Source organism: Leptosomus discolor, chromosome 1 (genome assembly GCF_034619465.1).
Source record: "Leptosomus discolor isolate bLepDis1 chromosome 1, bLepDis1.hap2, whole genome shotgun sequence".
NCBI lineage: Eukaryota > Metazoa > Chordata > Aves > Leptosomiformes > Leptosomidae > Leptosomus > Leptosomus discolor.
The window spans coordinates 252,735-274,087 of record NC_141391.1 but is presented as its reverse complement, the minus strand read 5'-3'; the positions used below and the strand labels follow the sequence as shown (position 1 = coordinate 274,087).

At 75.1% G+C, this 21,353-nt stretch overlaps 3 protein-coding genes across 4 annotated transcripts; all 3 read right to left on the bottom strand.

Annotated features, from left to right (window-relative positions):
• Positions 1–334: 334 nt before the first annotated feature.
• Positions 335–6,463, bottom strand: APBB1 (amyloid beta precursor protein binding family B member 1). The gene is made up of 13 exons (XM_086481571.1): positions 5,818–6,463; positions 4,579–4,754; positions 4,448–4,516; positions 4,267–4,352; positions 3,325–3,361; positions 2,935–3,072; positions 2,706–2,833; positions 1,939–2,053; positions 1,608–1,692; positions 1,049–1,132; positions 838–953; positions 581–757; positions 335–502 (listed from the first exon to the last, which is right to left on the bottom strand). Exons 1-13 carry the CDS (start codon positions 6,461–6,463, stop codon positions 335–337), a joined length of 2,025 nt encoding a protein of 674 aa, XP_086337697.1.
• Positions 6,464–8,390: 1,927 nt separating this feature from the next.
• Positions 8,391–12,210, bottom strand: HPX (hemopexin). Its single transcript, XM_086481388.1, is given in 11 exon segments — positions 8,391–8,617; positions 8,705–8,849; positions 9,194–9,244; positions 9,246–9,325; positions 9,687–9,794; positions 9,880–10,092; positions 10,516–10,669; positions 10,897–11,054; positions 11,578–11,658; positions 11,794–11,864; positions 12,146–12,210. Coding segments are annotated over 11 exon segments (1,353 nt in total).
• A 1,628-nt stretch (positions 12,211–13,838) lies between these two features.
• On the bottom strand, positions 13,839–21,319 carry TRIM3 (tripartite motif containing 3). 2 transcript variants are annotated; one of them, XM_086481569.1, is made up of 11 exons: positions 21,189–21,319; positions 18,863–19,100; positions 17,580–17,731; positions 17,313–17,493; positions 15,926–16,649; positions 15,748–15,851; positions 15,503–15,670; positions 15,248–15,425; positions 14,433–14,503; positions 14,200–14,340; positions 13,839–13,991 (listed from the first exon to the last, which is right to left on the bottom strand). In XM_086481569.1, the coding sequence occupies exons 1-11, from the start codon at positions 21,317–21,319 to the stop codon at positions 13,839–13,841; spliced, it is 2,241 nt and encodes a 746-aa protein (XP_086337695.1). The 2 variants fall into 2 exon arrangements, with proteins under 2 accessions (XP_086337695.1, XP_086337694.1); XM_086481568.1 differs by having other exon boundaries at positions 15,257–15,425.
• Between the last annotated feature and the right edge of the window lie 34 nt (positions 21,320–21,353).

Genomic DNA, 21,353 nt, shown 5'->3' with positions numbered 1-21,353 from the left:
CCGCAGGTTAGACCGCATGCATCGGGGCAGGGCGGGCCCCACGCCCCCCCACGCCATCGCCTTCGTCCTCGCGGGGCGGCGGGTGGGGGGCTCGCCCCGGCGCGGGGGGGGCAGGACCCCCGACCCGCCGCCCCGGGGCGCAGCCGGAGGGGGCAGAGCGGCGGCAGGCCCCCGCGCCCCGCGGCCCCTCGCACACGAGGCCCTCGCACACGCACACGCACGCCCACCCTGGCGCGGGCTCGCCCCGCCGCCGGCACCCCGCACCGCCCGGGCGCCGCCGCCCCCTCCGTCCCGTGGGGAAGGGGTCTCGGTCGTCTCCCGCCCCGGTCCCGGCTCACGGCGTCTGGGCCCCGAGGCGCTTGGGCTTGAGGGTGCCCAGGAGGGTCTGCACGCCCCGGCGCACCGAGGAGCCCACCCGGCGGGCCACCGAGTCGGCGGGCGGCGCGGGCAGGCAGGAGCTGGAGGCCTGGGGCCGGGCATCCAGGCACTTCTGGTAGCGCAGCTGGGGGGCAGCGGGGTGAGCGGCGGGGGCCTGGGGGTCCCGGGGGGGCCGGGGCAGGGGGTGTTGGGAGGAACTCACCATGCAGGCGGCCTGCAGCGCCTCGCTCAGCCCGGCGGCGTTGGGCTCGCACCAGACCATGTGGCAGCGGAAGGCGCCGGGGGCGCTGGCCATGATGAAGGCGAAGGAGCGCACGTCCCGGCCCACCCCCATGAAGGACAGGAACCGCACGCGGCACTCGCACAGCACCGCCTCCGTCTGCGGGCACGCGGCAGGCGTCACCGGCGAGGCCACCGCGCCTGCAGGGCGCCGCGGGGATGGGGGGGGGTCGGACCCACCTGCTCGTGGGTGATGGTGAGGGTGGCGGGCGCCACGTTGACCACGATGGGGGTCCAGTGCTCCTTGCCGCCGGCCGCCAGCGCCGCCTCCAGCGCCGCGTTGATGACGTCCATGCCTGGGGGTGGGAGGGCGGGGGGCTCAGGAGTGGGCAGGCGGGCAGGGGGCCAGGGCGTGAGTGCCCCCCAAGTGCCACCCCCGCCCCGCGCTCACCCACGGGCTTGGCGACGGGCACGCAGCCCAGGTAGCACACGGGGAACTTCTGCACCACCTCGCTCTTGGGCGCCGGGAACTCCACTGCGGCACACGGCAGGGTTGGCCCCGCGCCCCTGCACCCCGACACCCAGCCCCCACCACCGCTGCACCCCCAACACCCAGCCCCCACTACTGCTGCACCCCGACACCCAGCCCCCACCACCGCTGCACCCCCAACACCCAGCCCCCACTACTGCTGCACCCCGACACCCAGCCCCCACCACCCCTGCACCCCCAACACCCAGCCCCCACCACCCCTGCACCCCGACACCCGGCCCCCACCACCGCTGCACCCCGACACCCGGCCCCACACCAGCACTGTTGCACCCCAACACCCACCCCCCACCACCCCTGCATCCCAACACCCACCACCCCTGCACCCTGACACCCACCCCCACCAGCACCGCTGCACCCCAACACCCACACCGCCCCCTGCCCGCACCCCGCCCCATCCCCGCGCCAACGCCGCCGCCCCCCCGCCCCAGCCCCCCACCCCCCCCTTCCGCACCCCCCGCACCCTGGAAGGGGATCTCCACCAGCCGGGAGGGGTCCATGCAGAGGCCGTTCGCCAGCGCCCGGGCGCTTCGCCGCTCCACCATGATCTGGGGACAACACGGCGGGGCGCGCACCGGCCCCCCCCAGCCCCCGCCGTCACCCCACAGCGACCCACCAGCCGGGTGCTCGCTGGGGGTCTCCACCGGGAACAGACCTCGGAGCTGGGCAGGGGTCTCACTGGGGCGGGGAGGTCGCACCTGGGGCAGGGGATCTCACCGGGGCTGGGGGGGGTCTCCCTGGGGCAGGGGGGTCTCACCGTGGCGGGGGAGGTCTCGCTGGGGCGGGGGTCTCACCTGGGAGCAGACCTGGTGCAGGCTGGTGGCGATGTCCTTGGCCGGGCTCTCGCAGCGGAACACGTGGCACTTGAGCATCTGCGTCAGCTGGTCCCGGGCCACGTAGGCGAAGTCCCTGCGGGCAGGGGGCTGCGCTCAGGACCCCCCCACCACCACCCCCACCACCCCTGCTCCCTCCCCAGCTCCCCGCCGCCCCCACCCCGGGTGCCTCCTCCACCAGCCCAGCGAGGGACGGCACTGGGAGCACTGGTGTGGGGCTGCCGTACCTCTCCCTGCGTCCCGGCCGGCGCAGCAGGAGAGAGCCAGAAAGCGGAGTTAGTGGGGGTGGGGGGGTGTGCGGCCCCCCCCGGCCCCCGCCCCACGGGGGCCCCCACACCTGCATGGGGCTGTGCCCCCAACCTGCAAGACCCCCCCCACCCCCCACCCTGGCACCACTGGGGGCTCAGCTTCAGGACCCCACGGCCCCACATGCAGGGGACCCCATGCTCCAGCACCCCACATGCAGGGGGCCCCATGGCCTGAAACCCCACATGCACCCACATCCTGCACCCCCCGTGTGCACCTAGATGCCCACATGCTCCACCCCACCCCCCCCACGGGACCCCCCCCCCATGGCCCCATGCCCTGCGTGCACCCGGACCCACCCCCCCACCCCCCCGTCCCCCCCCCCCACGTAGCGCCCACCCACACCGCGCTCCCCCCGTGGGGTCCCGGGCAGCCTCCCCTCACCCCACGCACCCGCGGTCCCCCAGCCCCGCGCCCCCCACCTGCCGCTGTCGCGCCCCACGCCCCAGACGCGGATGCCGGCCACGGGCTGAGCGTGCAGCAGGGCCTGATCCTGGGGGTCCACCAGCTTCAGCGTCCGGCTCTCCAGCACCAGCAGCATCGCCCGGCCCTGGGGGGGGGGGCGGGACGACACCCGCGTCAGCCGCGGGGTGGGGGTGGGGGGTCCGGGGCGGCCCTGGGGGTCCCGGGGCGGTGTCGGGGGTCGCTCACCTCCCCCCAGGCGCCGGGGGGTCCGCGCTGGTGCAGCGAGAGCTGGCGGATGCAGTTGTTGACAGCGGCGCTGCTGCGGCCGGGGGCCAGCTCGTCCTCGCCCACCTCCACCCAGCCCAGGGACCGCACGGCGAACCGCTGCGGGGGGGCGGCAGCTCGTGGGGGCGGGCGCGGCCCCCACCCGCCCCCCAGATCCGTGGGGCAGAGCAGACCCCGCAGCGGGGGGCACCGCCTGCCCCGGCGGTGAGGGCAGCCCCGGGGTAGGGGTCCCGGCCGCGCCCCCCCCCGCCCCGCCCCGGGGCAGACCCCAGACCCCACGGCGGGAAGGGGCCGGCCGGGGGGCCGGGGGGGTCCCGCGGTCGGGGGGTCCGGGCTGGGCCCCAGACCTACCTTGGAGCCCGGCTCGTCCTCCTCGGCCAGGGCCGCGCTGCAGGAGTGAGGGGGCGTCAGCGGCCGCTGCCCCCCCCTGCCCCGGAGACCCGGGCCTGGGCTCTGCCCACCAGTCCCCCCGACCCCAGAGCAGGTCCCCGTTTTGGTCCCGATCCGGCCCTGCACACCCCCCTCCTGCTGCCCGGCCCCCGGGGTCCCACCTCCCCGCACACACCCCTCCACATGCTCCCCCCACCCCCCACGCAGCCCCGTACCCCATGCACCCCCCATGCACTACACATCTCCCATGCCCCCACACCCCCCACACAACCCCCACACCCCCAACCCACCCTCCAAACAGCCCCCATGCACCCCAACCGCCCCATATTCACCACCTTCCATGCACCCCATGTCCACCCCACGCACCCACCCTCCAATGCCCCTCCCCAAAACCTCCCCACCCCCATAGAACCCCAAGCCCCCCATGCACACCCCATTCTCCCCACACACCCCAAACCCCATGCACACCCCAAACCCCACGCACAACCCATGCCCCCCCAAACCCCACATGCACCCCCCACGCACCTCACGCCCCCCAAACCCCCATGTGCCCCCTATTCCCCCCATGCACCCCAAACCCACCACATCCCATCCCCCCCCACATCCCCCAAACCCCCCACGCACCCCAACCCCCCCCGCCCCTCACACCCCCATGCACCCCCTGTGCCCCCCACACATCCCAACCCCCCCACGCACCATCATGCACCTCCCATTCACCCCCCAACCCCCCTCACCCCGTTCCCCCAATGCTCCCCAATCCCCCCCCACCTCACGCCCCCAACCCCCCTCACCCCGTTCCCCCCAACGCCCCCCAATACCCCCCGTTTCCCCCCACGCCCCTCAATCCCCTCCACGCCCCCCCAACCCCCCCTACCCCGTTCCCCCCCCACGCCCCCCCCGCACCCCTCGCCCGGCGAGGCCGGTCCCGGTGACGGCGGCTCCTCGTCCGGGGCTCCGGGCTCGTCCTCTGCCTCCTCCGCCGCGGGGTCCTGGGGGGTGGGAGCATCGAGGGGGGCCAGGGGGCGCTGGCAGGGGTGCTGCACCGCGGGGTGCCGCCCCCCCCCCCCACACGCCCCCTCCTCACCTTCCAGAAGCCGCCCTCGCCGAAGCGCTCAGCCGGGGTCCAGGGGAGCTGCGGGGGGAGCGGGGCCGGCTCAGGGCGCGCCGTGGGGCAGGACCGGGGGGTCCCGGGGGGCGGGGTAGGGGGGTCCCGGCACTCACCGGCGGCTCCGCGGCGGGGGCGCTGCCCGGGGAAGCTCCCGAGGGGGGCTCCCACTGGGTGGTGCCGGTGGGGACGTGCCAGTAGTAGGTGCCGGAGGTGTCCCGCACCCGCACCCATCCCGCCGGCAGGTCCGAGTCCGGCCCCAGCGCGTTGCGGGTCCAGAAGGAATCTGGGGGGGCGGGGGGGGGCACAGGGCGCGGGCAGCCACGGCCCGCACGGCGCAGCCCCCCGCCCAGGAGGGGACCCCCATCCCCCGCAGGACCCGGCACCCACGGGGGGCCCGCACGGCCGAGCGCCCCCCTACAAACACACACCCCCCCCCGAAAGGCTGGGGCTCCCTGCAGCCCCCCCAGAGCGCAGCCCCTGCACCCCCGCGGCCGTGGGACGCCGTGGGGCCGGGGTCTCCCCCCACCGCCACCCCCCCCAGACCCACCGCGGAGCACGGGAACCCCCGGGCCCACGGCGGCCCCGGCCCCACGGCGGGCGGTGGGCAGCCCGGTGCCGGTGCCCGGTGCCGCCGCGGCGCTCACCTGCGGCCGGGCTGGACCAGGCGTTTCCCCGGCAACCGGTGACGGCAGCACCGGGATGCGCCAGGACCGGGAGGCGGGGGGGGGACACGGGGGGGGAGCGGAACGGACACGGGGGGGGCAGCAATGTGGGGCGGGGGGGGGCTTACACACAGGGATGGGGGGTCACGGGGGGGGGGGGAGGGTCAGCGATGGGGGGGCGGGGATGGGGAGCTGGGACGAGGGGACCCAGGGGGACACGGGTGTGGAGGACACAGGGCCGGGGGGGGGGGCAGCGACATGGGGTGCAGGGATGGGGACCGGGGGGCGCAGAGGACACTGAGCACAGGCCGTGGGGGGCAGCCGGGGTGTGGGGGAGCACACGGCACAGGGAGGTGACCCCGTCAGGCGTGGGGACGGGGGGCTGGGGACACGGGGGGACCTGCAGCCCTGTGGGGGGGGGTGCCGTAGGGCACGGGGGGAAGGGGGCTGCACCCCTAGAGAGGGGCGGTGGGTGGTGGTACAGCAGGGCCAGCGCCATGGGGCAGGTGGGACAGCCGTGGGGCAGGCGGGGGGAGCCGTGGGGCAGGCGGGACAGCTGTGGGGCAGGCGTTAGTGGCCGTGGGGCACGCGTTGGTGGCCGCGGGGCTGCTGGTGGTGGCCGTGGGGCAGGCGGAGGGAGCCGTGGGGCAGGCAGGGGGCAGCGCGGGCGGAGCAGGTGCCCACCTGCGTCGCCGTCGCCGTCGGGGGAGCTGCCGGCGGGGCTGCCCTGGCTCAGCGTGGCCCAGCTCGAGTCCTCGTCGCTGCCGGTGCCGGTGCCGGTGCCGCGGGCCCCGAAGAGGCGGCTGGCCCGGCGGCCCTGCTCCCGCGCCCCCCGCTCCCCGCTGGCCTCCGAGCCGGCCGTGGGGGGGTCGCTCTGCACCGGCGTCGAGTCCTCGTCGCCCTCCTCCTCCTCCTCATCATCCTCATCCTCTTCATCCTCCTCCTCCTCGTCGTCGTCGTCGTCCTCCTCCTCCTCCTCCCGCTCCCGGGCGCCCCGCAGGTGGTGGGGGGGTGGCGGGGCCGCTCCCCCCGGCTCCCCCGCGGGGGGGTCCCGCAGCTCGTTGCGGTTCTGGTCCCGGCCGCCCGCCCGCCGCTGCCGGCTCTCGCCCCCCTGCGCCCACTCGCCGCTCGCCGCCTCCTCCTCGGCCCCCGGGGCCGCCGGGCCGCCCCCCGCCCCCCCCCCGCCCCGCAGCTGCGTGCAGAGGCGGGGGGGCCCCTCGGGGGGCAGGAGGAGCGGGGGGGGCTCGGGGGGGTCCCGCAGCCCCAGGCTCAGCCCCGGGGGCCGGTTGTCGTTGGCCAGGTCGCCCCGCTTGCTCAGGGACCCCGACATCGCCGGGGCCTGGGGGGGGGGGAGGCGGAGATGGCACCGGGGGACGCGCACGGGGACCCCCCGCCCCGGAACCCCCCCCGGCCCGGCCCCCCCCGGAGGCGGGAGCGGGGCCGCCCCCACCCCCTCCCTCCCCCCCCGCCCCCGCCCCCGCCCCGGGAAGGGCCCGGCCGGTACCTGCGGCGGCTCCGCTGGCGGGGGGGGCGGGGGGCGGGGCGGGGGGCGGCTTCCGCTTCCGGGGGCGGGGACAGCGCCGCGAGCGCGCCGGGACGGGACCAGGACCGGGACTGGGAGAGACCGGGGCTGGAACTGGGACCGGGACTGGGACCAGGACCGGGACTGGGAGAGACCGGGGCTGGAACTGGGACCGGGACTGGGACCAGGACCGGGACTGGGAGAGACCGGGGCTGGAACTGGGACCGGGACTGGGACCAGGACCGGGACTGGGAGAGACCGGGGCTGGAACTGGGACCGGGACTGGGACTGACTGGGACCGGGACTGGGACTGGGACCGGGACCGGGACCGGGACTGGGACAGACTGGGACTGGGGCCAGTGCGGTACAGGACCGGGACCGGGACCGGGACTGGGACAGACTGGGACTGGGACCGGGACCGGGACTGGGACAGACGGGGACTGGGGCCAGTGCGGTACAGGACCGGGACCGGGACTGGGACAGGCTGGGACTGACTGGGACTGGGACTGGGACAGACTGGGACTGGGGCCAGTACAGTACGGGACCGGGACTGGGGCAGACTGGGACAGACTGGGACTGGGGCCAGTGCGGTACGGGACTGGGGCAGACTGACACAGACCGGGACTGGACTGACTGGGATAGACTGGGACTGTGACTAGGACCGGGACTGGGACAGACCGGGACTGGGACAGACCGGGACTGGGACAGACCGGGACTGGGACAGACTGGGACTGGGACAGACTGGGACTGAGGCCAGTGCGGTGCGGGACCGGGACAGATTGGGACAGACTGGAACTGGAACTGGACTGACTGGGATAGATTGGGACAGACTGACACTGGGGCCAGTGCGGTACGGGACCAGCACCGGCACCGGGACGGGGACCAGCAGCGGGACGGAGATTGGGACTGGTACCAGTACAGTAGGTACGGGACTGCCACCGGGACTGATACCGGCACCAGCACCGGGACGGGACCGGGACTGGAACCAGGGCTGGCAGCAGCGCGGTACGGACCGGCACCGGCACGGCGGGGCACGGCAGGAGCGGCTGAGCCGGGACGGGGCCGCAGCGCCGGTCACAGCCCGGGGCACGCCCCGGGGTCCCCCCGGTGCGGCTCGGCCCCCCAGCACCGCGCCCGGCCCCCGGCGACGGCGACCCCGGGACAGCCCGTGCCTGCGGCAGCCCCGCCGGGACGGGAGACCCGGGGCTCGGCGGGACCCCCTGAGCCCGTCGGTGCCCACGGCACGGCACAGCACACGGGGCTTTGGCACGGCACGGCGCGGCAGAGCACAGCGCACAGGGTGCTGGCACAGCACGGCACATGGGGTGCTGGCATGGCATGGCATGGCACGGCACGGCGTGGCACAGCACGGCGCACAAGGTGCTGGCACGGCACGGCGCTCCGCGGTACGCTCCAGGCCGACCCGTCTCCACCGGCACGGTACGGCCCGGCTCAGCACCGGGCGGTGCCGCACGGTGCAGCACGGTCCGGTTCAGCCCGGCGCCGCCACCGACCGCCCCACTCCACCGCGTCCCCGCTGTCACCCACCCCGCGCCCCCCCACGGCACCCGGGGGACCCCCACGCACCCGCCCCCCGCCGGGCACAGCGCCGTGTCGCCCCCACCCACCGTGCCCCGGTGTCCCCCCCAGAGAGAGCCGGGGGGTCTCGTGGTCTCCCCAGCTTTTATTGCGTCCCGGCGGCGGGGGGCCAGGGCGTACCCGGCCCCGGCCCCCATCACTGGGGGCACTGGAAGAAGCGGGCGGCCACGCTCTGGGGGGGCGCGGGCTGGCGGGCCCCCAGCAGCTCGGCGGCACTGGGGTACTGGTGGTAACTGGGGCCGCGGAAGAGGAAGACGCCGTCGCGGGTGCACATGGCGGCGTCCACCCGCTCGTGGGGCAGCGGCACCGGCTCCCCCGCCCGCCGCGGCGACTCCCGCAGGTCCACGCGCCGGACGCGGTCCCCTGCGGGCACAGCACCCTCAGCCCCCCCGTGGGACCCCCGACCCCCCCGCGGGGTGACCCACCCCCCCCCCGCGCCCGCGGCCCCACCTGAGATGAGGTAGAGCTCGGCGGAGCCCGGGCAGGTGAAGGCGGCGTCGGCCGTGGGGACCCCCAGCTCGTCCTGCAGCGCCCGCGGGTACCCCCCCACCGGGAGGGGACCCCGCTCCGGGAGGAAGATGGAGACCTGGGAGCCCTGGGGGGAGAGCGGGCGCGGTGGGTGTGGGGCGGCCGGCGGGCTGGGGGATGGGGTTCAGGGGGGGCCGTGGGGGTGGGGGGTGGCGTCCCCTCCCCAGCAGCCCCGGTGCCGGGGTCGGGGTGCCTGAGCTGCCCCCGCGCTCAGGTGGGGGTCTGGGGTGGGCGGTGGGGCAGGGCGTGGGGTGGGGGGCAGGACCCACGGGGGCGATGATGGGGGTGAAGGTGACGGGGGGAGGATGGGGACGGGGACACCGGCGGGGATGGGGAGCGGGGGGCGGCGATGATGATGGGGGTGGTGACGGGAGGGGGGGGGGGGCGGGGGGCAGGGTCCCCCGGCCGGACCTGGATCAGGTACGTGCGTCCGTCCCAGGCGAAGGCGGCGTCCACCCCCCCCCTCCAGCCCGGGCCAGCTCTGCCCCACGGGCCACGCGTGGTGGCCGTCCCGGTGCGAGTCCAGGCGGAAGAACAGGGACCCTGCGGGACGCGTCAGCCGCTCCGCCCCACGGCACGGCCCCACGGCCACCACCCCATGGCACAGCCACTGCCCCACGGCACGGCCCCACGGCCACCACCCCATAGCCCGGTACCACCCTATGGCATGGCCACCACCCCACGGCCACCGCCCCACGCCACCACCCCACGGCCACTGTCCCATGGCACAGCCACCACCCCACGGCACAGCCACTGCCCCATGGCCACCACCCCATGGCCCAGTACCACCCCATGGCATGGCCACCACCCCACCGCCCTGTGGCACAGCCCCACGGCACAGCCACCGCCCCGTGTCCAGCTCCGCACGCCCCTGCCCCGCAGCCCCCGCCCCGCAGCCCCTCACCGCGGAAGGCGTAGACGTGTCCGTCGTCGTCGGAGAGCAGGGCCTGGACGGGCGCCCCGCTGCAGGGGTCACCGGCCGCCCCCCACGACTCGTTCCCCTGGCCGTGCCCTGCCGGCGGCGGCAGCGTTGGCGGCGGGGCCGGGGGGCGGCGGTGGCCGCGGGCGGGGGGCGGCGGGGCCGGGGGGCGGCTCACCTCGGCCCGGGCAGGGGATGAAGTAGTCGCGGACGTCGCGGGGGTACCCGGGGGGCAGGAGGCCGGTGCGGGGCTCGAAGCGGTGGAAGCGGGTCCCGCGCAGGCAGAAGAACCGCCCGAGCCAGCGCAGCGCCGCGGCGCAGGGGCCCAGCCCGGGCCAGGCCCGCGGCTTCGCCACCCGCAGCGACACGTCGAAGGCGAACACGGTGTCCCCTGGGGGGGCCACGGCGGGGGGGCCACGGCCCGGATGGCACCGCGGGCACCGCCCCGGCCCCACGGACGGACGCGCCCCACGGCACCCCTCTGTGCCCCGCATTTGCCCCTCTGCACCCCACAGCAGCCCCTCTACACCCCGTGGCAGCGCCCCTGCGCCCCACGGCAGCCCCTCCACGCCCCACATTTGCCCCTGTGTGCCCCACGGCAGCCCCTCCACACCCCACATTTGCCCCTCCGTGCCTCATGGCACCCCCTCCACAGCCCACGGCAGCCTCCTCACACCCCACAGCAGCCTTTCTGCACACCATGCAGCCCCTCTGCACCCCACAGTAGTCCCTCCGCGCCTCACAGTAGCCCCTCCGTGCCCCACAGCAGCCCCCGTCCACTGCCCTGCTGCCCCCCGCCGCCGGCCCCGCTCACCCTTGAAGAAGAGGATGGTCTCGCCCCCGCACTCCTCGGGGTGACACTCGACGGCGGCGTCCAGCCCCCCAGGGACCCCCGGGAACTCGTCCCCCACGCGCCGGGGGAAGCCGGGTCGCAGCTGCCCCCCGGCGTAGGCCCAGACCTGCTCGCCCTGCGTGTGCCCCACGGCTGAGACCCAATGCACCGCCCCGGGGGGAGACCCCCAGCGCAGGAGCCCCCCTCCCCAGGACAAGACCCCCCTGCCCAGACCCGACCCGCAGCCTGGGACCCCCGGGCCCCTCCCCCCCCCCGCAGGAACGCGCCACCCCACGGACCCCCGCCCCCAGCAGCCGCCCCCGCCCCCCCGTGGGTCGCCCCCCCGCGGCCCCCCGGCCGTGCCTGGAAGAGGTAGAGGCTCTGGTGCTCCTCGGGGTGCTCCCGCCGGTGCAGCCGCAGCGCCGCGTCCACGGGACCCGCCCCCAGCTCGGGCCAGACCTCGGTCAGGGGGCGGCTGTGGGGCCGGGAAGCCCCCCAGGGTCTCTCCCAGACCTCCTCGCCTGGGCAAGACAGCGGCTAGCCCCACGGCGGGCAGCAGGGGGGCCCCGCGGCGCTGCCCCACGCCCCGCTCCTGCCGCCCCCAATGCCACCTGCCCCCGCGGATCGCGTCTTGCCCCCCCATCTCCCCCCAGACACCCCCCCCCCCCATCTCCATTTCACCCTCCCGACCTCCCAGTGCCAGGCTCAGCGTCCCCCTTCCCCACCAATCCACCGGGACCCATATGGCGCCCCCCGCCCTTTCCCCCAGCCCCACAGACTCCATTCCCTCACCCCCCCATATCCCACTTCCCCCCAACCCCTGTCTCACCCCACCTCCCACCATTCCGCAGACCCCATTTTCCTCCAATGCCCCCCCCCGTCCCACAGCCCCGTGACCCCCCAGCCCCATGTTCCCCAGCCCTGTGCCCCCGCCGTCCCCCTACAGCCATAGCCCCCTATCCCTCTAGTTCCATGTACTCCAGCCCCATATCCCCCCAGCCCCATACCCCCCCCAGCCCCCCGCCCCACATCCCCCCGCCCCACCTCTGAAGAAGAGCATGGTGCCGTTCTCGCTGAGGGTGGCGGCGTCGAAGCCGCCCTCGTCCGCGCAGAGCTGGGCCAGGTCTGGGGGGGCGTCAGGATGGTGCGGACCCCCGAGACAGACACCCCCCCGCCGCGTCCCACCCCTGCCCCACGGCACCTGCCGTGCCCCACACGCCCCTTGTGCCCCCCCCGTCCCCCCGCCCCGCGGTCTCTTACCAGTGTCGTTGTTGAGGGGCTCAGCCCCATGGGGGTGCCCCCCTCCCTCTGACTCCGCTTTGCTGTGGGTCCTGGGGACGGGCAGCACCGGGGGCTCGGGCGCAGCTCCCCATACAGCCGCGTACGCGCCCCACAGTGGCACGCAGCTCCCCCGCCCCACACACCCTCTGCCCCACACACCCCTCTGCAGCCCCCCACCCCACACACCCCCTGTCCTATACACCCCTCTGCAGCCCCCTGCCCCATACACCCCTCTGCAGCCCCCCGCCCCACATACCCCCCTGTTCCATACACCCCTCTACAGCCCCCCCCCCCCAGCTGCCCCCCAGCGGCCCCCATGCCCCCTACTCACAGGGGGTGGGCGCACCCCAGGGCCAGGGCCCAGGCCAGGCAGAGGGCGGCGGCAGGGACCCCCATGGTGTGTGCGGGGCTCCAGTCGCCCCCGGCCCTATATGGGGCAGGAGGGGCCGTTGCTCAACCCGCCCGCCCCCTTGCTCAACCCGCCCCGCGCAACCTTCGCCCGGGCGGGGGTGCACGGCCCGGGGGCAGGGACGGGCATGGGGGGCAGAGGCCTCCCCCGACGTCGCCCCCCAACCCCCCGGGGGTGCCAGCGGGGCCGCGGCCCCCGACACGGCGGGGACGGGGGGGGGGGGGCGGGTCGGACCCCAGCGGGGCTCAGCCCCCCGCAGCACGGCGGGGCTGGGGAGGGGGCTGCCCCCCGGGGGCGCAGCGAGTGGGGGTCTGGCACCCTCCCAGCCCCTTCCCAGCAGCCGCCCGGTGCTGGGAAGGGCCTTGGACCCGCTCGCCTGTTTGCTCTGGCCACTGGCCACGGGCGGCCGGGAGCAGGGGCCGGGGGGTCAGGGGCTGCCCCCGCGTGGGGTGCGCGGCCGGGGAGAGCGGGGACCCCCGGGGAGGGCGAGCGCAGCCCCCCCACCGCTCTCGGGGCCGGCACGGACCGGTCCGACCCTCTTCCCGCTCCCAGCACGGACCAGTCCGACCCTGTTCCCGCTCCCGGTATGGACCAGTCCGACCTCGTCCCCGTGCCACGGGTCAGTGGCGCCGGAGGCTGCGCCGGGCGGGCGTCCAGCGGTGCGGGGGGGTCCGGGCACTGCCCTGGCCTGGGGGTCCCACCACAGCGCTGAGGTCCTGCCACGGCATGGGGGTCCTGCTGTGGCAGCAGGGTCCCACCACAGCACGGGGGTCTCACCCTGGCATCATGGTCCCACCACAGCGTTGGGGTCCCACCATGCTATGGGGGTCCTGCCCTAGCATGGGGGTCCCACCCCACCATGGAGGTCTCACCCTGACACAGGGGTCCCAGCACAGCCTGGGGGTCCCACTGCCCCACAGGGCGCCCAGGGGGTCTCCAGTGGTTCCCAGCCCAGCTCAGCCCTCCCCCCCCCACCCAGGGAGTCTTTGCCCAGGGGACCCCAGTGAGGGTGGGGCCGTGGCCGTGCCCCGGGTCAGTGGGGCAGCAGCTCCCCCTGTCCCCCCCGTCCCCCCCATCCGTGGGTCTGGGGTGCCGGGTACTTCCAGAATACTTTATTTTGTACATACAGTTTGTCAGCGTGCGGCAGCCCCACACAGCCCCGCCGTGGGGCAGAGGGGCACGCGCGGCTGCCCCACGGCAGGGGGGTTGGGGGGCTCCAGGACCGTCCACCCCACAGCCCCGAGCAACGCCTGCAGCCCCCCCCCCCCCGCCCCACACCCCCCCATGTGCCATCGAGACCCCCGGCAGCGGGGGGCAGTGGGGCTGCCGGCCCCGCCGTGGGGCAGGACGACGGGCACGGCCCCACCGCCCCCCCCTCCCGCCCCGAGCACCCCGGCCAGACCCGTCCTCGCCCCCGCTCGGGGCCCGGCTGCCCCCCCGGGATAAAGTGCACGTGAAGGCCGGGGCGGCGCCATGGGGCGGCGATGGCCGTGGGGCAGCCGTCGCTCGGGGCACCCCGCCATCGGCGCCGTGCCGGGGGGCGGCGGCGGGCAGCGTCCCGTCGCGGGGGCAGCATCCCCGTCCCGGTGCCGGTGCTGGTGCCGGTGCCAGGTGGCTACTGCAGGTAGCGGTAGGCCTTGAAGCAATGGTTGCCCGAGTCGGCCACCACCACGTGTCCGTCGGAGGTGAGGGCCAGCCCCTGCGGCCCGTACAGGGGGTCGGCGGCCGTGTTGATGTAGGAGAGGAAGGAGCCCGCGCTGTCGAAGACCTGCGGGGACGCACGGCCGCCATGTCCCCCCGCCTCGCCCATGGCCCCCCGCCTCGTTGCCGCCCCTGTCCCGACGGCCACCAGCGCCCCGACGGCCTCGTCCCCACCCTGCCGAGCCCCCCGCGCTGTCCCTGCCGGGGCCGGGACAGGGAGGGGACACAGGGGACACCGGGCAGGCGCTGGCTCAGCCCCGCGGCCGCGCCGGTACCTGGATGCGGCTGTTGCCCCAGTCGGCGACGATGATGTTGCCATTGGCGTCGACGGCGACGCCGGTGGGGGCGTTGAACTGCCCGTTGCCCTCCCCATGCGACCCGAACTTGAAGAGGAACTCGCCGTCAGCGTTGTACACCTGGGGGGCAGCGGGGGGGGCGAGGGGTGTCACCGCCGGCCGCCCTGGCACCGCCAGCACCGCACTGGCCACGCCGGCGGCCGCCCGCTCACCTTCACCGAGTGGTTGTGGAAGTCGGTCACCACGATCTCGTTCTTGTTGTTGACGGCCACGAAGTGGGGCCCTGGGGGGGGGGGGGGGGGGGAGTTGGGGAGGGGGCTCAGCCCCGGTGGGGATGAGGGGGGGCCAGGCCCGGTGCAGCACCAGCGCGGTGTGGGGGAGGGGGGCGCCCCCCACACCCCGGTGCGCGGTTAGTGCGGCCAGCGCCGCACGAGTGGCCGGTGAGGGCGGCACGAGGGGTCCGTGCGGGCGGTGCCGGCCCCACGGTGGGACCAGCGCCGGGGGCGGACTGAGACCCCGAGTCCCGACCCGCGGGGATGGAGCCCGGGGCCAGAACCAGAGCCCAGCACCACAACCAAGGGCCTGGAGCCAGAACCAGGACCCAAGCCCAGAACCCAGAATCGCAGCCCAGAACCCAAACCCAGAGTCAGAACAAGACCCCAGAACCAAAACTTGTGCCCAGAAGTAAAACCCAGAACCAGAACCCCAACCTAGAACCCAGAACCACAACCGAGAGCCCAGAACCCAAACCTTAGAACCCAAGCCCAGAATCAGAACCTAGAACCAGAGCCCAGAACCCAGAACCTGAACCCAGAACCCAGAGCCCAGAACCAGATCCCAGAACTCGAGCCCAGAACGAGACCCCAGCACCGGAGCCCAGACCCTGCGCCCCAGGCGTCCCGGTACGGGCCGGGCGCTGCCGCCGGCGAGGCGCGCGGGTGCCCACGGTGGCAGCCCGGCCCCGGCGCGGCCGCACGCCGCAGGCACACCGTGAGGGGGAGGGGGTCGCCCGCCGGGGTGTGCCCACGGGGCGTACCCGCAAACTGCCGCTCGGCCGTGCCGCGGCTCCCGAACTTGGTGACGAGCTTGCCGTTGGACTGGAAGATGAAGACGCAGCAGGCCTTGTTGTCCACCACGATGATGTGGCCGTTGCGGTCCACGGCGACGCCCTTGGGGCCCATCAGCCGCCCGGCCCCGATCTTGGTCTGCAGCCGGGCAGGGGGGTCAGGGACGGGCACCAACGCCCCCCCCCCGCCCCTGGCGGCCACCACCCCCCCCTCACCTTGAACTTGCCCTCGGGGGAGAAGATGCTGACCCAGCGGTTGTCGTAGTCGGCGATGATGATGTCGCCGTTCATGTCCACGGTGACGCCGGTGGGGCGCTGGAGCTGGCCGGGGGAGCGGCCCCGCACCCCGAAGCGCAGCCGGAACTGCCCCTCGTTGGAGAACACCTGGGGGGGGGGGCGCGGGGAGCGGGGTTGGGGGCGGCGGGCGGCAGCGGGGCGGGGGGCCGGGGCCGCAGTCCTACCTGCACGCACTGGTTATTGCTGTCGGCCACCACGATGCGGCCGGCGCTGGAGGTGGAGATGCCCTGCAGGTTGGTGAACTCGCCCTTCTCCCGCCCGCGGCTCCCTGCGGCGGCGACGCGGCGGGTCAGGGGGGTCCCGGGGGTGCCCCCGCCGCCCCCCGCCGGCGCCGGCGCTCACCCACGCGGAAGATGAGCTCGTCCTCGATGGGGTTCTCCTTCTTCTTGCCGCTGCTGTACATGCTGGAGGGGCGCCGGACGGCCTTCTGGCGGATGTGCCCGCTGCTGGGCGACTTGACGCGGCGCTTGACGTCGTCGGGCGAGGGGGGCACGTCGGAGGCCTTGACGGCGCGGACGCGGAAGGGGCTGCCGCGGAGGGGCTGCCCGTAGAGCAGGATGGAGAGGAGGAAGTCGCCCTCGGCGCGGGGCGTGTAGAGCAGCTCGTAGGTGCCGTTCTTGTTGTCCTGCACCTCGGCCTCGGCCGCCGCGCCGTCGGGCGCCGTCACCGTGAAGCGCAGGCTGGCGCTGCCGCTGCGCACCAGCTCCCCGTCCTTGTCCTTGGTGGTGACGCTGAGCGAGGAGGGCTGCCCCACCACGGCGTGCCGCAGCCCCTCGCCCGTGGCCACCGTCTTGTGGGCCGTGGCGCTGGTGGTGATGAGGACGCCCAGGTTGAGGATGGACTTGCGGACGCCCTCGGTCTCCACCACGTAGTCGAGCTGGGCGTTCTCGTGGGGGTGCTCGGGGAACTCGCGGCTGGCCAGCTCGCTCAGCCGCTCGCTCATCTGCTTCTTCACCAGCAGCACCTCGGTGGCGGTGCCGTGGTGCAGCGCCTGCTCGGTGAAGGCGCAGCTGCTGAGGATGCTCTCCTGGCCCTGGCGCAGCGCCTCCAGCTGCGCCTGCAGCACCTGCCGGGACGCCACAGCGTCACCCCCACTGCCGGCGCACCGACAACACCACCGCCGATGGCACCGCCGGTGGTGGCACCGCGCCGAGGGACCCGCTGCCGGCACACGGCAGCACGTCCGGGGCGCGCTGGGCCTGGCGAGGAAGAGCAGGCAGGGGGGCCAGCGGGACGGTGGCACTTGGGGGGGGGACGGGGGACACGGGCGCGGGGCCGCGGCAGGGGCACAGGACGGCGGTGACACCGTACGGCGGTGGGGGTGGGCGTGGGGGGGACGCTGGCGCGGGGGCACGGCACGGCGGTGGGCAAGCATGGGGGCGGGGGACACTGGTGCGGGGTCATGGTGGCACGGCGGTGGCACAGCACGGCGGTGGCATGGTGGTGGGCAAGCACGGGGGGGTCACTGGTGCGGGGGGGCATGGTGGCACAGCAGTGGCGCGGCACAGGGCAGGACACCGGCACGAGGGCACAGCGGTGGCACGGCAGTGCCATGGCACGGTGATGGCTCGGCATGGCAGCGGGCAGGCACGGGGGGATGCCGGCACGGGGACACGGTGGCACGGCGGTGGTGTGGCACAGGGCAGGGCACCGTCCCGAGGGCACGGGGGGACGCGGGCGGTCGGGGGGGGACGCGGGCCGTCGTCACGGTCAGGCCCCGCCGCGTCACCTTCTGCTTGGCGCCGCAGGTGGCCTCCAGGTCCCGCACCAGCAGCCCCCGGCGCTGCCGCAGCGCCGCCTCCAGCTCCTCGAAGGTGCCGCCGATCTCGGCCACCGCCTGGCCCTTGCGCTCCGCCAGCTCCTGGCTGATCTCCGACACCAGCCCCGCCGCCGCCGCCAGCTGCGGGAGCCTGTGGGGACCGGGGCGATGGCAGGACGCCGGGTGGGATGGGGGGACCCCCCTGCGCCCCCCCCCCCCGGCCCCCCGCGCCCAGACCTGCTGCGGACGGCGTCGAGCTGGAGCTGCAGGGCCGCCTTGTGCTGCTCCACCACGTCGCGCAGTGGCACCGTGACGTGCTCCCGGTGCTCCCCCTCGGTGCACTCCCGGCACATCGCCGTCTCGCACGGCTCGCAGTAGAACTCCATCACCTGCCGCCACCCGCGCCGCTGGGACCCCCCCAGCAGCCCCCACACCCCCTCCACAGGCCCCACAGCCCCCCCAGACGCCCCCAGCCTGTGGACCCCCCCAGCAGCCCCCACACCCCCTCCACAGGCCCCCAGATCGCCCACAGCCCCCCCTCAGCCCATGGACCCCCCAGCAGCCCTCCCAGACGTCCACAGCCCATGGACCAACCCCTGCAGAAGCCCCTGCACCCCCTCCATAGGCTCCGTAGCCCCCCCCAGACGCCCCCAGCCCATGGACCCCCCCAGCAACCCCCACACACCTTCCACAGTCCCCCCAGACCCCCGGAGCCCCTCCCCCCCAGCCACTACAGCTACCCCCGGACCCCCGCAGCAGCCCCCCCCCCCCCGAGATCCTCACAGCCCCTCCAGACCCCGACAGTCCCTCCCCAGTTCCCACAGCCCCCCCCTCCCCGACCTCTGCAGCCCCTCCAAACTCTTGCAGTCCCCACAGGCCCCTGGAGCCCCTATAGCCCCCCCGGGTCCCCACAGCCCCTCCAAGCCCTTGCAGCATCCCTGTGCCCCCTGAGCCCCTACAGCCCCCCCCCCGGACCCCTAGAGCCCCTCTGAGTCCCTACAGGCCCCTTGGACCCCCCAAATCACAGCCCCCCTCTGGACCCCTGCAGCCCCCCTGCATCCCTGAGCCTCTCCAGCACTCCCCCCTCCCCAGAACCCTGCAGCCCCCCCTGGACCCCCCAAATCCCCACAGACCTCCTGAGCCCCACACCCCCCTCCTCAGATCCCTGCAGCCCCCCCCCAAATCCCCACAGACATCCTGACCCCTGCCAGCTCCCCTGGAGCCCCCTCTGGAGCCCCTCCAGGACCCCTGTAGCCCCCTCCAGAGCTCCCCCAGGACCCCTGGAGCCCCCCTAGCTCCCCCTGGACCCCCCCCTCCAGAGCCCCCCCCGGACCCCCGTAGCCCCATCTGGAGCCCTTGCGGCTCCCCCAAAACCCCTGCAGCCCCCCTCGGACCCCCCCAGCCCCCTCTGTAGCCTCCCCAGCCCCCCTGCAGCCCCCTCCGAAGCCCCCCCAGCCCCCCTGCAGCCCCCTCCGAAGCCCCCCTAGCCCCCCCCCCCCCCCCCCCCCCCGGTGCCCCACCTTCCCCTCGTGGTTGGGGCAGCAGAGGGGCTGCCCGGCGACGGCGCTGGGGGGCAGGCGGCCGGAGCCGGGGTGGGGGCCGCCGGCGTCGGGGTCGCGCTGCAGGACCTCCATGAGGTTGGTGATGAAGAAGTTGTTCTGTAGGGCGGCGACGCCGCGCTCGGGCAGGATGGAGGTCTGGCGGCAGACGGGGCAGGAGAGGGTCAGGCTCTGGGGCGGGATGTAGTTCTGGAGGCACCTGGGGGCAGAGCAGGGGGTCAGGGACGGGGGGCAGCGGGGGGCAGGAGCAGAGAGGGCGCTGGGGGCACACGGACGGACGGACGGATCGGGGGGATCGGGGTGCAGGGGCAGAAGGATGGGGGGCAGATAGACAGACGGACAGACAGGCAGGCAGGTAGGGTGCAGGGGCAGAGGGACAGGGACGGGGGGCAGACAGACGGACCAGAAGGATCGAGGTGCAGGGGCAGAAGGATGGGGGGACAGACGGACGGACAGACAGGCAGGCAGGGTGCAAGAGCACAGGGATGGGGCTGGCAGGACGGACAGTCAGACCAGAGGGATCAGGGTGCAGGGGCAGAGGGACGGGGCTGGCAGGATGGACAGATGGACCAGAGGGTTCGGGGTGCAGGGGCAGAGGGATGGGGGGCAGACAGACAGATGGACGGACAGGCAGGTAGGGTGCAGGGGTAGAGGAACAGGGCCGGACAGACGGACCGACAGGCAGGGGGCATCGGGGTGCGCAGGCCAGGAGCGAGAAGGAGCTGGCAGGATGGACAGATGGACGGGAGGGATGGGGTCGGGGGGCAGGGCCAGAGCCTGGCGGGGTGGGCGGACGGACAGACGGAGCAGAGCTGGTGCAGGGGGGCGCAGGGAGGGGCTGGGGGGGCTCTGGCTGCCCCACAGCGGTGTGGGGTGCGGGGGGAGGCTCTGCTCTCACTGTGGGTTGGGGGATGCTCAGGGGTGCGGGGGGGCAGTGGGGGGCAGTGAGGCTGAGGGGCACGGGGGGGGCTGTAGTGCAGCGCCGCGGGGCTGCAGTGGGGCGCAGTGGGGCGCAGCACCCCCAGCTCATCTCCCCCAGCAGGTCCAGACGGGGGTCACTGTGGGTCATGGTGAGGGGCAGCGGGGGCGCAGCGTGACCGCCGGAGGGGGGGGGGCACGACTCCAGCTGCCCCCTGCAGGAGCAGCGTCAGGGGGGTGCTGGGGGACACAACAGGGCCCGGGGCGCTGCGGGGGGGCTGCAGCAAAGGGGAGTTGGACACGGGGCTGGGGGTACAGGGGGGATGCAGTGGGGTGCAGGGGGGCACAGCAGGATGCAGGGGCAATGCAGGGGGGCGCAGGGGCATAGGGGGATGCAGTGGGGCACAGTGGGGCATGAGGGGGATGCAGGGGGGTGGAGGTGGGTGGGGATACAAAGGGGCACAGTGAGGTGCAGTGGGGCGCAGGTGGGGCGCAGCGGGGCGCAGGGGGGGCACAGAAGGATGCAGGGGGGCGCAGATGTGGCACAGCAAGGATACAGGGGGGCGCAGCAAGGATGCAGGGCGGCACAGGTGGGGCGCAGACGGGGCACAGCAGGGATGCAGGGGGTGCAGGTGGCGATGCAGGAGGGATGCATAGGGGCACAGGTGGGGCGCAGATGGGATGCAGGGAGCGCAGCAGGGTGCAGTAAGGATGCAGGGGGGCACAGGCAGCGATGCAGGGGGTGCAGCGGGGCGCAGGGGGGCGCAGGTGGGATGCAGTGGGGTGCAGCAAGGATGCAGGGGGTGATGCAGTGGGGCACAGATGATGCACAGATGGGGCAGAGCAGGGATGCAGGGGGCACAGCGGGGTGCAGTGGGTTGCAGATGGGGATGCGGGGGGGCTCAGAGGAGTGCAGTAGGGATGCAGGGGGGATGCATAGGGGCACAGGTGGGGCGCAGAGGGGATGCAGGGGGCACAACAGGGTGCAGCGGGGTGCAGGTGGGGATGCAAGGGGGCACAAGTAGGACGCAGATGGGGCACAGCCAGGATGCAGGGGGTGCAGGTGGCGATGCAGGGGGCGCAGCAGGGTGCAGTAAGGATGCAGGAGGAATGCATAGGGGCACAGGTGGGGCGCAGATGGGATGCAAGGGGCGCAGCGGGGCACAGGTGGGATGCAGTGGGGTGCAGCAAGGATGCAGGGAGCGATGCAGGGGGCACAGCGGGGATGCAGGGGGCACAGCGGGATGCAGTGGGGTGCAGGTGGGGATGCAGGGGGGCGCAGTGGGGTGCAGTAGGGATGCAGTGGGGCACAGCGGGGTGCAGGTGGGATGCAGGGGTGCTGCAGGGGGCGCGGCGGGCAGCCCCTCACCTCTCGCAGAAGGTGTGCAGGCAGGGCAGCACCTTGGGGTTGCGGTAGCGGTCGAGGCAGATGCTGCACACCAGGAACTGCTTGTCGATCTGCCGCACCACCGGGCTGGCGCTGCCCTCCCGCCGGGCCATGGCGGCGTCCCCCGGCGTCAGCCTGCGGCGGCAC

Excerpts from the sequence above, each read along its gene's own strand:
- APBB1 (XM_086481571.1), bottom strand. The coding sequence starts at position 6,463 with ATGTCGGGGTCCCTGAGCAAGCGGGGCGACCTGGCCAACGACAACCGG. Across the intron at positions 2,054-2,705 it reads GTGGGGCGCGACAGCGGCAG|GGACTTCGCCTACGTGGCCC; the intron begins GTGGGGGGCGCG and ends CCCTGCCCGCAG. Across the intron at positions 954-1,048 it reads GCCCGTCGCCAAGCCCGTGG|GCATGGACGTCATCAACGCG; the intron begins GTGAGCGCGGGG and ends TCCCACCCCCAG.
- TRIM3 (XM_086481569.1), bottom strand. The coding sequence starts at position 21,319 with ATGGCCCGGCGGGAGGGCAGCGCCAGCCCGGTGGTGCGGCAGATCGAC. Across the intron at positions 16,650-17,312 it reads CCTGCGGCGCCAAGCAGAAG|GTGCTGCAGGCGCAGCTGGA; the intron begins GTGACGCGGCGG and ends GCGTCCCGGCAG. Across the intron at positions 15,426-15,502 it reads CCCCCGAGGGCAAGTTCAAG|ACCAAGATCGGGGCCGGGCG; the intron begins GTGAGGGGGGGG and ends GCCCGGCTGCAG.